This window comes from Aulonocara sp. 'chitande type north' Nkhata Bay, linkage group LG7 (genome assembly GCF_057382095.1).
Source record: "Aulonocara sp. 'chitande type north' Nkhata Bay isolate Kocher_YH1m ecotype deep benthic linkage group LG7, A_spYH_male_GT1.1, whole genome shotgun sequence".
Lineage (NCBI taxonomy): Eukaryota > Metazoa > Chordata > Actinopteri > Cichliformes > Cichlidae > Aulonocara > Aulonocara sp. 'chitande type north' Nkhata Bay.
This window is the reverse complement of record NC_141350.1, coordinates 3,832,907-3,846,563: the sequence shown is the minus strand read 5'-3', so window position 1 is coordinate 3,846,563 and position 13,657 is coordinate 3,832,907. Positions and strand designations below refer to the sequence as shown.

Here is a 13,657-nt window from a genome sequence, read left to right as displayed (position 1 = left end):
TGAACCGTTCGATACAGTGCTTTCGGTTCGGCACGCATATGTATCGAACAATACAACATTTTTAATTTATTTTATCAACTTTCCTTCTGACGATGCTCAGAGGATCTGCGTTCGACTACTTCGCCTGAGAATATAGCCCAGAAGAAGCGTATAGTATAGCTTTTATTTTGGAAAGAGCCATTTCTCTGTAATAAACTCTCTTTTCCAAAGATGAGGGATTTCTCGATCAGATAGATTTATTATTTCATCCCTTTGTTGTTTCAGCAACATTAAATTTAAAAACTGTAAGTTTGAGTTAAAATATATATTTATAATTTTAATAAATGACAAATTAAAAAAGCATGAACATTTTTTTGTATCGAAAAAATATCGAACTGTGACACCAAAGTATCGAACCGAACCGTGAATTTTGTGTATCGTTGCACCCCTAGTGTATATGTGTGTGTGTGCGCCAAGAGAGGCTCCTCTACCTGACACGAAGTGAAACTGCTTGTTAAGCTCTTATCTAGCAGGTACTGCTCCTTCCCTGCATGATAACGGGTCACAGTGAACTAAAAACAGTCTGAGTTATAAAGAGGTCATCATGCAGTATTCTATCATTTGCAAACGTATATCATTAAAAGATTATCCTGACTACTAAGTACAATTTTCTATTGACAAGAAGAGACGAGCAAAACGTTTATTTTATCAGTTTGCTCAATTAATATCTTACGAAAATTGTACAGCATCCAATTCTGATCTTATGAGGCTCTGAAAGGAAAGAATTAGTGGACCATTGGGAGTTAGTGTATTGGCACCTGCGGCAGGTAAACTATAGATAGATAATACATTTATCTGTCTGCATGTTCTGTGCATGCTGACAGGAAAACAGAGGAATTATCTTAGGATACCAACCACGGTCAGTGTTTAAAGACTAACAAGTGCTCAACTTTCCACTGAAAAACCTGAACTTGAATCTGATTTTATGGATGGCTAAGTGCTTAGGAACAGCTTTGAACTTTCAAAATGGCTAATATCTTATCTACATATTCACACTAGCAAAAAATATGAAGGATAATCATTGATTGTTATTTTAAAAACACTTTTCTTTCTTTTTTGTCCCTGCACTTTCTTCTTGGTCAACTACTAAATTAAATACATTATTGTTAAGTTGTAGCTGCTCCCCTGTGTTTACCAGCTAGTAACTCTGGTTCTTTACTAACTGTTGTTGTGTTCCGGGTGTTGAATAGCTTTTCTTGTGAAATTTCTAATCAAACTGCCCCAAACTCCCAAGTTCCCACACTGGCAAATGTTCACGTCACATTAACGTTCAGTACCAGAGTAGCTCACGTCATCGTTTACCCGACAGCTGCATAATAATTAAAAATATACTTTACGGTGAAATACTCCCTGGAATTATTGCATTTTTCTTTTGGATGCAGAAATGATGAAGCGACTCCACACATACTCACCTGTCTTCAAATCTCATCTATAATGCAAAGAACCAGAGATCTGCCTGCATACGCAGGTTTCTGACGAGACAGGCGGTGCAGATAACGCTGTTTTTTAATGTTTAAAAAAGTGACAGACAGTTGAGCTGATATTCTATCACAGTAGATTTCATATTTGATGTAAAATGCACCGAAGTACATAGCATCTGAACCCAAGTCAACCTCTACCAAACTTAACTTCTGTCAGGGTATGGTACACAAAGCTCACATTATCACAAATACCAGACTTCAGGCTCAAATGTTCCTAAATGCAGAGTTTCAAGCATGAAATTACCATTAAATACTATTTAAATAAAACATATTCAAAGCTAAACAACCCAGATCAAATTGCCACTTATTTTACTGTTTCGTGAAGCAAATAAAACTGTCTCTTGTCACATCTTCAGTCTTTTGCTGCATGCTCTTTAAGGATAGACCGAACCTCTTTCAAACATGTTCAGTGCTTTTTTCCTCTCATACGCAGTCACTGTTGGGTCACATACTGTCTGGAAACACTGGTTTTAGTTTCAGGACTACTGGGAAACTAAGAAGCTAACAACGTTTCACTGTTGCTCTAATTGCAAAGCTCAGGACAAATACATTTACTGCCCTGAAATTGTAATAAATGATGTGAATCCAAACAGCACATTATTAAACACGTTACTTAATTCCCTCAGTTGCTCTGCAACCCTGTGTTTTGTAGACGGAGGCCAGGGCACTTGACAGAGTCAGGGGAAGAGCCCCACTCCAGCTTTAATTGGTTGGGAAATAACGCACAGCCAGGAATTGAACATAATTCTGTCTTTGCACAAACGACACACGCAGCTAGATGTGACTGCTGCTGTCGTTGAGTAAGACATCAAGGATGTGCCACAGCCAAACTTGGCTTCCTTCCTCTTCCATGACTCCGTGTTTTCCTTTTTCCTGATTCTTTTCCTAAAGTTTTACAGTGACATCTAATTTCATTTCTGACATGGCTGACCTCTTTCTACCCCTTTTTTTGTGTACTTCAGCACCCTAACACATAACACATTCATTCTTCCCAGCATCCTTTGATATCTCTTTTTTTTCTTCCACCTCTCTCCACACCTTCCACCCTTCCTTCATTTCTTCCTCGCCCTCCCGACATCCCTACGTACATGCTCCGGTGCTTCCTGTCTCTCTTGCAAAGTTCTGCTTCCTCATTCTGAGCTAATAAACCTTCACCGGTGTTCAGCTCAGCGTGTTGGGTCGACGGCGGCACAATGAGGTCAGAGCGTTAAAGACGGATGGCTGTAATCTGGTTTGCCGCCCAGCCATCTGCTGCAGTCAGCTGGTTGCTAACTGCAGGGCCAGCCTTTATTATACTACGCCCTCTACATGGCATTTAATCAGAAAGCTTAACACCACTGGGCTGTGGAAGGAATGAGGGAGTGCCCACGCATTAGCCATACCTGGAGGCAAGACTGCTGGGGTGAAGAAGACGTGAGAGAAATTATCTATTAACGGGACTGAGCGGTACCTCCAAAGTAGGATTAAACTGGTGGAAACGGACGCTAAACGAAAAAAACATGTTGCAACAAACACAAGATACTATATGTTTGTCTTTCCCTCCCACCTGTCAACAGACTGTCGCCCAGAAGGATCACAGTATGCACAAAGAGTCAGTCATGACTTAAATATGACCTATTTGAGAGACTAAAATATCGTTAGCTTCATAGCATAATTGCCTAAGTCATTTGACTAAGTCAATGACTTAGGCACTTATGCTATGAAGCTAACGATATCTGTTTTGCCTCCGTCGATACACGTTTAAAAGCTGCCAACTACTGTACCGTATGTCTTCCAGTCTTGTTAATAAATACCGTGTGATTAGGGGATCAAATAAGAAAAGTGAATTAGTGATTCCTCTGATCACAGCCTGTAGCAGAAGACGAGGGGAGCCTCACACGGCATACAAGATCTCACTGGAGACGGAGAAAAAACCCAACCACAAAACAAAAAGCAATATGTGAAGGTCGTCTGTGATTGTCCTTTTAGCCAAACAGACAAGCTTTAAAATCTAATGCAGTTTCCTAAATTTGCAGGACATCCTGATTAGAGCAGTCTGAAAGTGTCATCTCCAATAACGTGCAATTTACTTTAAACGCTTTGCCTTCCAATGACATTTGAAGACCAATAAAGGGAAATATATTTGGTTGTGATCCTCATTATCATGGTTTCACGTTCCATTAGGTTTAAGCCAGGATAAACACAGTAATTTGGCAAGAACGGGACAAACATAAAATATGGTGGGTATTCACTGGAACTTGTGCGAATGAGTTTTCCCCGGGTAATGCCCCATGCTTTGCTAATGCAGACTCAACTGATTTCTCATTTAGGAAATCCTCAGCACTACTGGGCTATCTTTTACTGACTTCACAGGTGATGGGAAAGGCACTGCTGTGAAGTCAAGAGGCTTTCTATTTAAATTCCGCCGGAGGGATCACGGTTAAGCCGGTAATATTTTGATGATAAGGCAACAGACATATTTACTCCTGACAGGGTGTGCCTGCGAGACCCGATCTGAATCTGAGAATGGATTGGCTGCTAAATGAATTCCTTTATCTGCCTGAGAGACTAGGTTTGAGCAATAACCTCAGAACAAAGAGGCAGAATTAGCTGATGTCCCGAGGGCCGTGTGACATAAGAGAGCAAATATATAAATAGACGGATCTATCAACGACATGTCCTTGAAAACAGAGAAGTCTTCATCGCTCGTCCTGCACAAGACACTTGTCTTCTTCGGGATGAAACATTTGTGGTTGGATCAGATTAAAGACGAAGACGAATTCAGCATCGGTAATATCCAGAGCTTTGCATGTAGGCATCTGCTGTTACCCCACACATTCACCTGATTTAACCTCATTCAAGGGGTCATGGGAAATATTCCTGGAACTAATTAGGGGGAGCCAACTGTTGGGGATTGAGTTGAATTTTGTGGCCTAACCTTTGACTGCTGTGTTAATGGTGGGGTGAAGACACTCAAGCTTCTGACAGAGAAACAACCAAATATAAAAACAGAAAACTCTGATACCCGGAAGCAACTGGAATCTAGGTATGCTTATCACACTAACACCGTTTATTGCTTTCTGCATTTGTCTGTGATCATCTGTGTGTGAGAGAGCTTTCTTTTAATGTCTTTAGCTGGAATGATAAAAAACAAAATTCGGACACAACACATAACAACTTACCTTATCTGTGTACACAAAGAACAGGATGAGCAAAATCACCTCCGCCAGAAGAATTATCAGCAGGACAATGAAGAACTGCCAGAAAGAGGAAGAGCACTGTTACAACAGCAGCACAGGCAATATTGTAAATTGAATTTGTGAACAAAACTCTGAACAGCTAAGCTTCTTTTGCAGTTAAGTGCTGTTTTATCTGAGTATTTCACAAACTTCACAGTAAGACTTGCATCTGTGATTTAAAGCGCATTTATTTATACTCCAAACTCAAATGTATTGTGTGACTCACGGAGATACACGGATCATCTAATGATCTTTTAATTTGGGTTAAAGCAATTGTTTGACATCTTGTGAAACATAAGGCAAGGGTTAAATGAGATGAGCTAGCAGTCAATTAGTTTAGCTCAGACTGAAACAAAAAGACACAAAAAACTAGAGCCTGGCTTTATCTGCCAGCTGGCATCTCTTAAAACCCAATAATTAACACATGAATCATCATCAAGGAAAAACCAAATAAAAAATAAAGCTGTAGTATTTTAAGGTTAATTGCCCAGCTATGACCCAGCGAATCACTTCACATGACTGTAAAACCAGCCCTAAATAAAGCTAGCTGGCGTTACCTACTGACCCCTCCATTTATACTGTTCAGCTTGGCTGGACAGTTTCTGGCAGCAGCTTTATATTTACCAGCTAGATTAATCTTCTCATTTTTGCTCTTGACAATAAAACAAATGAGTAAATTTCCCCCAAAAACGTTCCAGGTTTCAGTTAATGGTTTCATTTGGAAGCAGCATACACAGAAACCAACATTTCTCAAGACAAAAAAAAGAAAAAGAAATCCATAAACATAAACAAAGCAAATTTAAAAAGGGAGAAGGAAATTAGAAAAAGAGACATGAAGGAAGAGGTGGGAGTGATGGTGGGAGGAAAAAAGGAGAATCTCGGTGCTGGAGGGCTTGTGAATGTTTGAGGGGAGTATAAAAGGTTTAATACTTCCTAAGATTAATTTCTAGCACAGCCTTGCATCTCATCTACTACTCTCTCTACTTGACTCCATTACAGCACGGTATTTACCAAGCTCTTCTGCACAGCACGGGAGGAGGCATGCAAACCTAGATTTTTGAAAAACCCATTAATTCCAAACTCATCTGGGAGGGAGGGTGCGAGCTATTATTTATGTCACGGCTCACACGACATAGTTACAACGGTTTGCTGCTGCATATGGCTTTGCAGCCCACAGAATGATTGTTGTTCACCCGCAGTTAACTTGTCATACTTTTCCTGGCATTTGCAATCAAATGAACTGTTTCTGCAAAGCAAATTGGCAGGTGAAGGAAGCCATGTCTAACGCTGAGGATTTGGTGGGGCTTTTGACTGATGCAAGAGCTTCAAGGGATTGAGCTGTTTGTGATGTTAAGTACTCAGAGCCCCAACTCCACTTCTCATTTAAAGTTTCTATACATGAAAGTTTTTTTTTCTTTGCCTTTCTGCAGCAGATCCCTGCAAACCTCATTCTGTTGGGTGAACTCTCATAATTAACTTGTGCTTAAGATAACACACTTGTACAACTTTGGGCAAACAGTGCAACGTCAAGACAGAACAGTCTTTGTAATGAATAATAGAACATTCTCAAATCTTGAGCTTCAAAAACATCAAGTGGCTTTTGGTGTGCTCTATGCAAATACTAATTCCCCCGCCTGAAATTCCTTTCACTGGGCTTTGACCAGAGCCATGGCAATGACATGCATTAGTTGGTATTAATTTGCAGAAAGGGGGAATCCTATTGCTCAGCTCTAATTTTCCTTTGTGCACTCTTGAGGTTCGATAGAGGGCAGACTGAATTACTGAAGTAGCCCCAGTCACCTAGCTCTCCCGAGGGTCTGGTAATAGGACAAATACAAAAAAAGCTCCTGGTGGCCTGTGACCAGTGTGCCTTTGAGTATAGACACTTGCTTGCAGCTTGCGTGTGACAGTGCAGACAAGCCTTGCAGCAAAAAGACACAAAATACGAGCAGTTCTCAAAATGTTATGGCATTGCTTTTTTCCGTTTCTCATCTCTGACAAATAACTATGACTCTTAGTGGTCCATTAAAAACATTTCCAAGCTATGAAATTAGGGCTGCTACTATAAGTTTGCACAAACTTTGGCCCGCTGCCACGATTTCTATCAATTTTATACATTCATGAAAAGCTCATCTTAATATTTCATTGCTGCAAGGGTTGTATTTACCGATAAAATATGCAGCTTCCCCAGGGGTGCCAAAACTTTTGAATACAACTGATTGCAAGCGGTCAACTCTACAAATGAATTTCAGTCATAAAATGCTCGAGTGAGAGAAATTAAGAACTACAATGTGCACATTTGTGCTGTTGACAGATGTGTGACTTTTAAAAAATATTTTTGTAGGTATCCGGATTTAACTCACGCTCAGAAGCAGGCACTTGTTCTCCTTGATGGCACCCAGGCAACCGAGAAAGCCTGTTACCATGACGATGGCGCCGATGGCAATGACCATATTGGCAGCTGACAGTGAAGGGAATGAGGGTGAGAAGGTGGCGAAGCTTCCCTGAGACACCGAGAGCCAGATGCCCACACCGAGCAGCCCGCAGCCACATAACTGCAAGGCAAAAGATAAGACAGACGACAAGGTGAGAAAACAAACAGACAGGCACAACCTTTTCAGGGTAAGCTGCAGAAATGATTAGCATTCAAATTCATCTTTAGCTCTCCACTGGCTGCGTTGGTTTAATGCGAGACCTGCCGAACAATAACAGTAATTCAAAGAGTAAGGTTAGCTTTAAATTAAAAGCCATCCCCACCTCAAAAGTCCCAGTGCGACAGTCTCAATTTCCCCTCCAGCAGCCTGAGGAACTGCCCACACAATCATACATCTCCAAACACTGGTCAAAAAACGAGAGACTTTACACCAATTACAACTACAATAAGCCAATAACGCTCTGCCAGTGATTAGAGCAAAAACTGGGGTCGGGCCATGCTGGTTTTGCACGTTCGAGCTGATTTCATTAAATCCAGAACAAACAGACATGTAATTACTGCCAATCGCTGTAATGAAAACTTCCCAACTTTATGAAATCTGCTTGCAGTAGAGTTGAGTTTCACCTAGAGGGAGCAATTCCCTAATCTCACCCTGTCACCCCGCCAGGCTCCTGCTATGTGTGTGTGTGACCTGCAGAATCCATTAATGCAATAAAGTGTTAATGGAAAGCTTAGACTGTCACGCCTGCTGATGTGCGAGTCCTCCTATCAAAGATCAGAGCAGTACATGGTCACCGCTTAGAGAGTCACATTTTTATGGAGACCTAAGAGCATAAAAATCAATAGAACATATATATGGCAATATATATGAAAAGCAAAGAGAGCTAAAATATGCAAACAAACCAGGGTAAATGATTGCACCGTTACTCTTTCCTCCTTTCTATTAACACCGCTGCCCTCTTCTCTTCTCATCTTTGCACCACTGCACCAGAAAGCTTTAATGCCTGTCAGCAATATGTACAACAAACCTGCAGTGCATGCAAACAAACAGACATGGAGGAGCACATTTACAGTGGGGCAAAAAAGTATTTAGTCAGCCACCGATTGTGCAAGTTCCCCCACTTAAAATGATGACAGAGGTCAGTAATTTGCACCAGAGGTACACTTCAACTGTGAGAGACAGAATGTGGAAAAAAAATCCATGAATCCACATGGTAGGATTTGTAAAGAATTTATTGGTAAATCAGGGTGGAAAATAAGTATTTGGTCACCTCAATTTTAAATCATGCTTTTTATTTGTTCTTGTTTCTAATGTCTCTGTAAAGCACTTTGAATCGCCTTGTTGTTGAATTGTGCTATACAAATAAACTTGCCTTGCCTCAAACAAGGAAAATCTCTGGCTCTCACAGACCTGTAACGTCTTCTGTAAGAAGCTTTTCTGTCCCCCACTCGTTACCTGTATGAATGGCACCTGTTTGAACTCATCATCTGTATAAAAGACACCTGTCCACAGCCTCAAACAGTCAGACTCCAAACTCCGCCATGGCCAAGACCAAAGAGCTTTCGAAGGACACCAGGAAAAGTATTGTAGACCTGCACCAGACTGGGAAGAGTGAATCTACAATAGGCAAGCAGCTTGGTGTGAAAAAATCAACTGTGGGAGCAATCATCAGAAAATGGAAGACATACAAGACCACTGATAATCTCCCTCGATCTGGGGCTCCACGCAAGATCTCATCCCGTGGGGTCAAAATGATGATGAGAACGGTGAGCAAAGATCCCAGAACCACACGGGGGGACCTGGTGAATGACCTGCAGAGAGCTGGGACCAAAGTAACAAAGGTCACCATCAGTAACACACTACAACGGCAGGGAATCAAATCCCGCAGTGCCAGACGTGTTCCGCTGCTGAAGCCAGTGCATGTCCAGGCCCGTCTGAAGTTTGCCAGAGAGCACATGGATGATACAGCAGAGGATTGGGAGAATGTCATGTGGTCAGATGAAACCAAAGTAGAACTTTTTGGTATAAACTCAACTCGTCGTGTTTGGAGGAAGAAGAATACTGAGTTGCATCCCAAGAACACCATACCTACTGTGAAGCATGGGGGTGGAAACATCATGCTATGGGGCTGTTTTTCTGCCAAGGGGACAGGACGACTGATCCGTGTTAAGGACAGAATGAATGGGGCCATGTATCGTGAGATTTTGAGCCAAAACCTCCTTCCATCAGTGAGAACTTTGAAGATGAAACGAGGCTGGGTCTTCCAACATGACAATGATCCAAAACACACCGCCCGGGCAACAAAGGAGTGGCTCCGTAAGAAGCATTTGAAAGTCCTGGAGTGGCCTAGCCAGTCTCCAGACCTCAACCCCATAGAAAATCTGTGGCGGGAGTTGAAAGTCCGTGTTGCTCGGCGACAGCCCCAAAACATCACTGCTCTCGAGAAGATCTGCATGGAGGAATGGGCCAAAATACCAGCTACTGTGTGTGCAAACCTGGTAAAGACCTATAGTAAACGTTTGACCTCTGTTATTGCCAACAAAGGTTATGTTACAAAGTATTGAGTTGTATTTTTGTTATTGACCAAATACTTATTTTCCACCCTGATTTACGAATAAATTCTTTACAAATCCTACCATGTGGATTCATGGATTTTTTTTTCACATTCTGTCTCTCACAGTTGAAGTGTACCTCTGGTGCAAATTACTGACCTCTGTCATCATTTTAGGTGGGGGAACTTGCACAATCGGTGGCTGACTAAATACTTTTTTGCCCCACAAAAGTATTTCACAGTATACAGAAGCAGTCGTGATCAAGAAGAAATTAAGATATGTGTCTGCTGCAAACTGCTTCCTCTTATTTTACTATTAAATAATTAATCAGCCACATGGAGAGATAATCTGCAGCAGCTGACAAAGTTTAACTGTCAGCTAATAACAAACCTGAAAATTTGCTGCACTATCAGCACTTCCCTAGCAAACAAGTGTAGCTCCAGTTAGACAAATGCACACAAGTGTTGATCAACAAAGTGACTGGAAACAAATTAGTCGGTGCAGTGTACTCAAAGTCGCTCTCGGCGATGTTAGGTGATGACGTATAACTGATGTGCAACTTTGGGATCGCAGCTGCAGACCTCGTGAAGTGAGGACAGATACCTCAGGTCTAATGAGTCCTATAGGATCTGTAAATACGTAAACTGAGCCTAAGAATTCTGTTCTCAGATACCAAATGAGCCACGTCCTACTCTCACTGACCTGTGATATGTACAAGCTGTGACCTCCACAGAAACTCCTCAGAACGTATACAGACATCAGCATATTCTGCTGAATGAATGATACACCTGGTCTCACAAAGCCTGGGAAATGACTACGAGCAATTAGAAGTGAGGACAAAGCGAAAGAATGATTGTGCATAAATTCCTCAAAGATACTTGAAAGCCGAATTCCACAACGCATAAACAAAGTCTTTCTGCTGTCAAGGTTGACAAGGTTGCTGCGAACAGACCAACAAGCATCAGCATGATCACTTCTGATAGAGTGAAGGAAAGGTACATCAGTGCTCAAAAGACTTTCGGTCATTCATAATCTAAATAATTCAGAGGCAACTGGCCCTTTATTCTTCCCTGATTAAAAACGGGAGAATAAAAATGTCAATTGAAAATGTTGGAAAAGGTCGTGTCCTTATGCAGAGCGGCTAATATACAGGATCGCACGCGTACCATTCAGAAGGCCAGATTACAGAGAGTGAGGAGGCATTCAAGGAAGCAGAGGACGAATAGTGAGTTTAAGAGGGCAGAAACATAGAGCGGATTTACAGCTAGTGAGGGGGAGCACCAGGAGGTTTAAGAGCCCAGGTGGGGAGCGTTACAATGCCTTCTCTTAATTGTGTTTAATGCCCAGTGAAGGGAGCTCGTCCAAGTGTGTCGCTCTCTTAAGTGACTGTGGAACCGTCCAACCCCCGCTCAATCTGTCTGATCTGAGCCTACCGAGAGCACGGTGTAATCTCTGTCCTGTTTCTACTACGACTACAACATGCTGTCATCAGACCTTTGTGTAGGTGCCTCTAGTAAAAGCTCTGATCTGTGTTATCTGACCTCAAGCACTGTACTTCTGAGCTTGACATTGAGTGCCTCTGCTGAGCTCCTTATCTTCTTTTAATTGTGGGGCAGGCGTGTTTTGATATGCCATCTGCAGGGAAGGATCAACGAATCCCAAAATACTAGAGAAGCTTTTAAATATTCATAGAGAGGCCTTAAAATAAAGGCAGTCATTGGTATTATATCAATGAGGAGTTAATTCCCCTATCTGTGAAAAAAAATCCAATAATCTGAATTTGCCTGTGATGTGGCAAAATTGTTGCGCTCACACTGTGGATACTTTCTGACAGTCTCCTATAATGTCCTTGAACATAAATAACCAGCAATATTGTTTGTGAGGTCTGAGATATGAACCTGACGTATACCTGCAGATATAAACAACAGTTTCAATATCTCCTGAACCCATGCAGCCCATCATTAAGCAGCTGAGGGTGACACACAACAGCCTTCCACGTCCACTACGTAACTTTTAACAATCTTCGGCGAGGGGCCGACTTTTTTATTGCTACAATTTTTCGAAGTCTTTCTTGTTTAGATAATAGAAAACACCGTCAAAACAAATCGGCTGTTTTGCCTGGATGATGTTCTGCTTTGTGTTGCTCCCATTGTGTAAGCGCTGCACAAGAGACGCTCCCCTCTTTTTATCAACCTTAAGGTTGCTTTCATATTTGAGGCTGAGGGGAAGATATCTTCCAGCTGTGATAATGAAAAAAACATAGTTGCAGTCTGGAATATAAAGCCAGCTGCTCTAAACAGTGGATTGACTTCAGAAAGCGAACAGCACTTAAACCAGGAGGGAGAAGCGCATGTAATTGTGCTTGGTGTGGAGCCATTCTTTAAAAATCAATGGTAGTGTAAGAGTGAGCTGAGAGAATATGGCGTTTGACCTTTTCCTACGCGTTGGACAATATTGTGAGAGCACCTTGTTGGAAAGACGTCTGGAGTTCAGCGTCTAAATGTCATTTGTGGAAGAAGTGACAAAAAAACAGTAGAGAGGTGCACAGAGCACAGCGCGTCATTAACTTTCTGCTGGAGGATACAGGCACACGTGTGATGCGACTGCCTAGCTAGATGAATGGGACCCTACTGCTGGGGGCCTTATAACAAGCTCAGGGTGAAAATAATTGCAACAATACTGTGAGAAGCAACTGTGAGAAGCAACTTTCCAAACAGGAAGTTGATGTGACAGAGGTCAACCAGGAGGTCTGCAGAAGACGGATAGAGTATTAAATCCAGAGAGATTGCGAGCTGTGTATAAGTTAAAAAGAGACCAAGCCTCGAGGGAGGGAGAGGAGAAGAAGAAAATAAGGCTGACCCTTCATCTGAGCGACTGGCTTGGAGAATTATCAGCTGCTGCAGTTACTGGCTCAGTGACACGGAGCCACCCGACACAGGACCCCACTAAGAGGGAATGGGGTGTAAGTGTGTGCGAGGGACACCGGAGGACCTTTTCACACAATGATCCCTGTGAGAGGTCGCGTCCTGTCATAAAGAATGACAGCTTTTGTCAAAGTACTACTTTCTTTTCTGACTGCCCTCGTCGCAAGAGCTTGATACCAGTTGAATGAGTTTCTGAAGTTCAGAGTGTGTTATGCGAATTGGAGAGAGAAAGATTGTCAAGGCTACCAAATTCACTGCAGCTGAGACTAAACAAGTGATAAACTGAAAAAAACATGTTACAGATATTTGCTTAGCTATACTTACACCTGGAATTAGGAAGCAATTGTACCGTTAGAGCACAATAAACCATAAAGTTGGTGAAAATGCCAGCCCGAATGCCCTGCTAAAGATGGAGCCACTTTATCACTTAACACCGCCCCCCCCCACCCCCTCGCCTTTTACTGCAGCTCCATCTTTCTTTTCACCAGAAAATTAAAAACAAAAAAAACCTCCCCCACCCCGGCACACAAAGTCTTCTGCTCCAGCCGGCATTGATTTTGCACTGAAATGAAGACAGAGGATATTCATCGGGGCTAAAAGAAGATTTTTCAATTTTCACCAGATGCTCTTGCAAGCCACTGATTCATTTTATCACATAAGAACAACACCCTGCCAGCTGCGAGAGAGAATCACAGAACAACAAACATAATAAATCAACTGTAAACATCAAATAAAAGTGACAAAGCCTTAAAGTAAAGACAGTAAAGATCTGTATTTTCTACCCAGTGAGTGGAAAAGGTCCCATTTGAAGCATGCTGTGAAGGAAAAGGAATCGTTTTAAGGATAGACCCTCCACAGAGAGTGTTTGCGTGCGCCTGTCAGACAAGGTTATTTTTTAAGACTCCTTCCTGATAAATAAATTCTCTATTCTATCCATCCTCCATGGTGGCCAGACTTGGCCAAACAAAAGAAAATGAAGGGTGGTAGATATTTTTCACATCTTCACTC

General features: G+C 41.9%; 1 protein-coding gene across 3 annotated transcripts in view; it reads right to left on the bottom strand.

Moving 5' to 3' along the window:
* tspan9a (tetraspanin 9a) overlaps positions 1-13,657 on the bottom strand; it is a 184,458-nt gene that overhangs the window by 15,916 nt on the left and 154,885 nt on the right. For all 3 annotated transcript variants that reach the window (XM_086298013.1, XM_086298012.1, XM_086298011.1), the window contains 2 exons: positions 7,102-7,293; positions 4,682-4,756 (listed from right to left, as the gene is read on the bottom strand). In XM_086298013.1, coding sequence (XP_086154139.1) covers positions 4,682-4,756; positions 7,102-7,293 — 267 coding nt within the window. The remainder of the gene's footprint in view (positions 1-4,681; positions 4,757-7,101; positions 7,294-13,657) is intronic.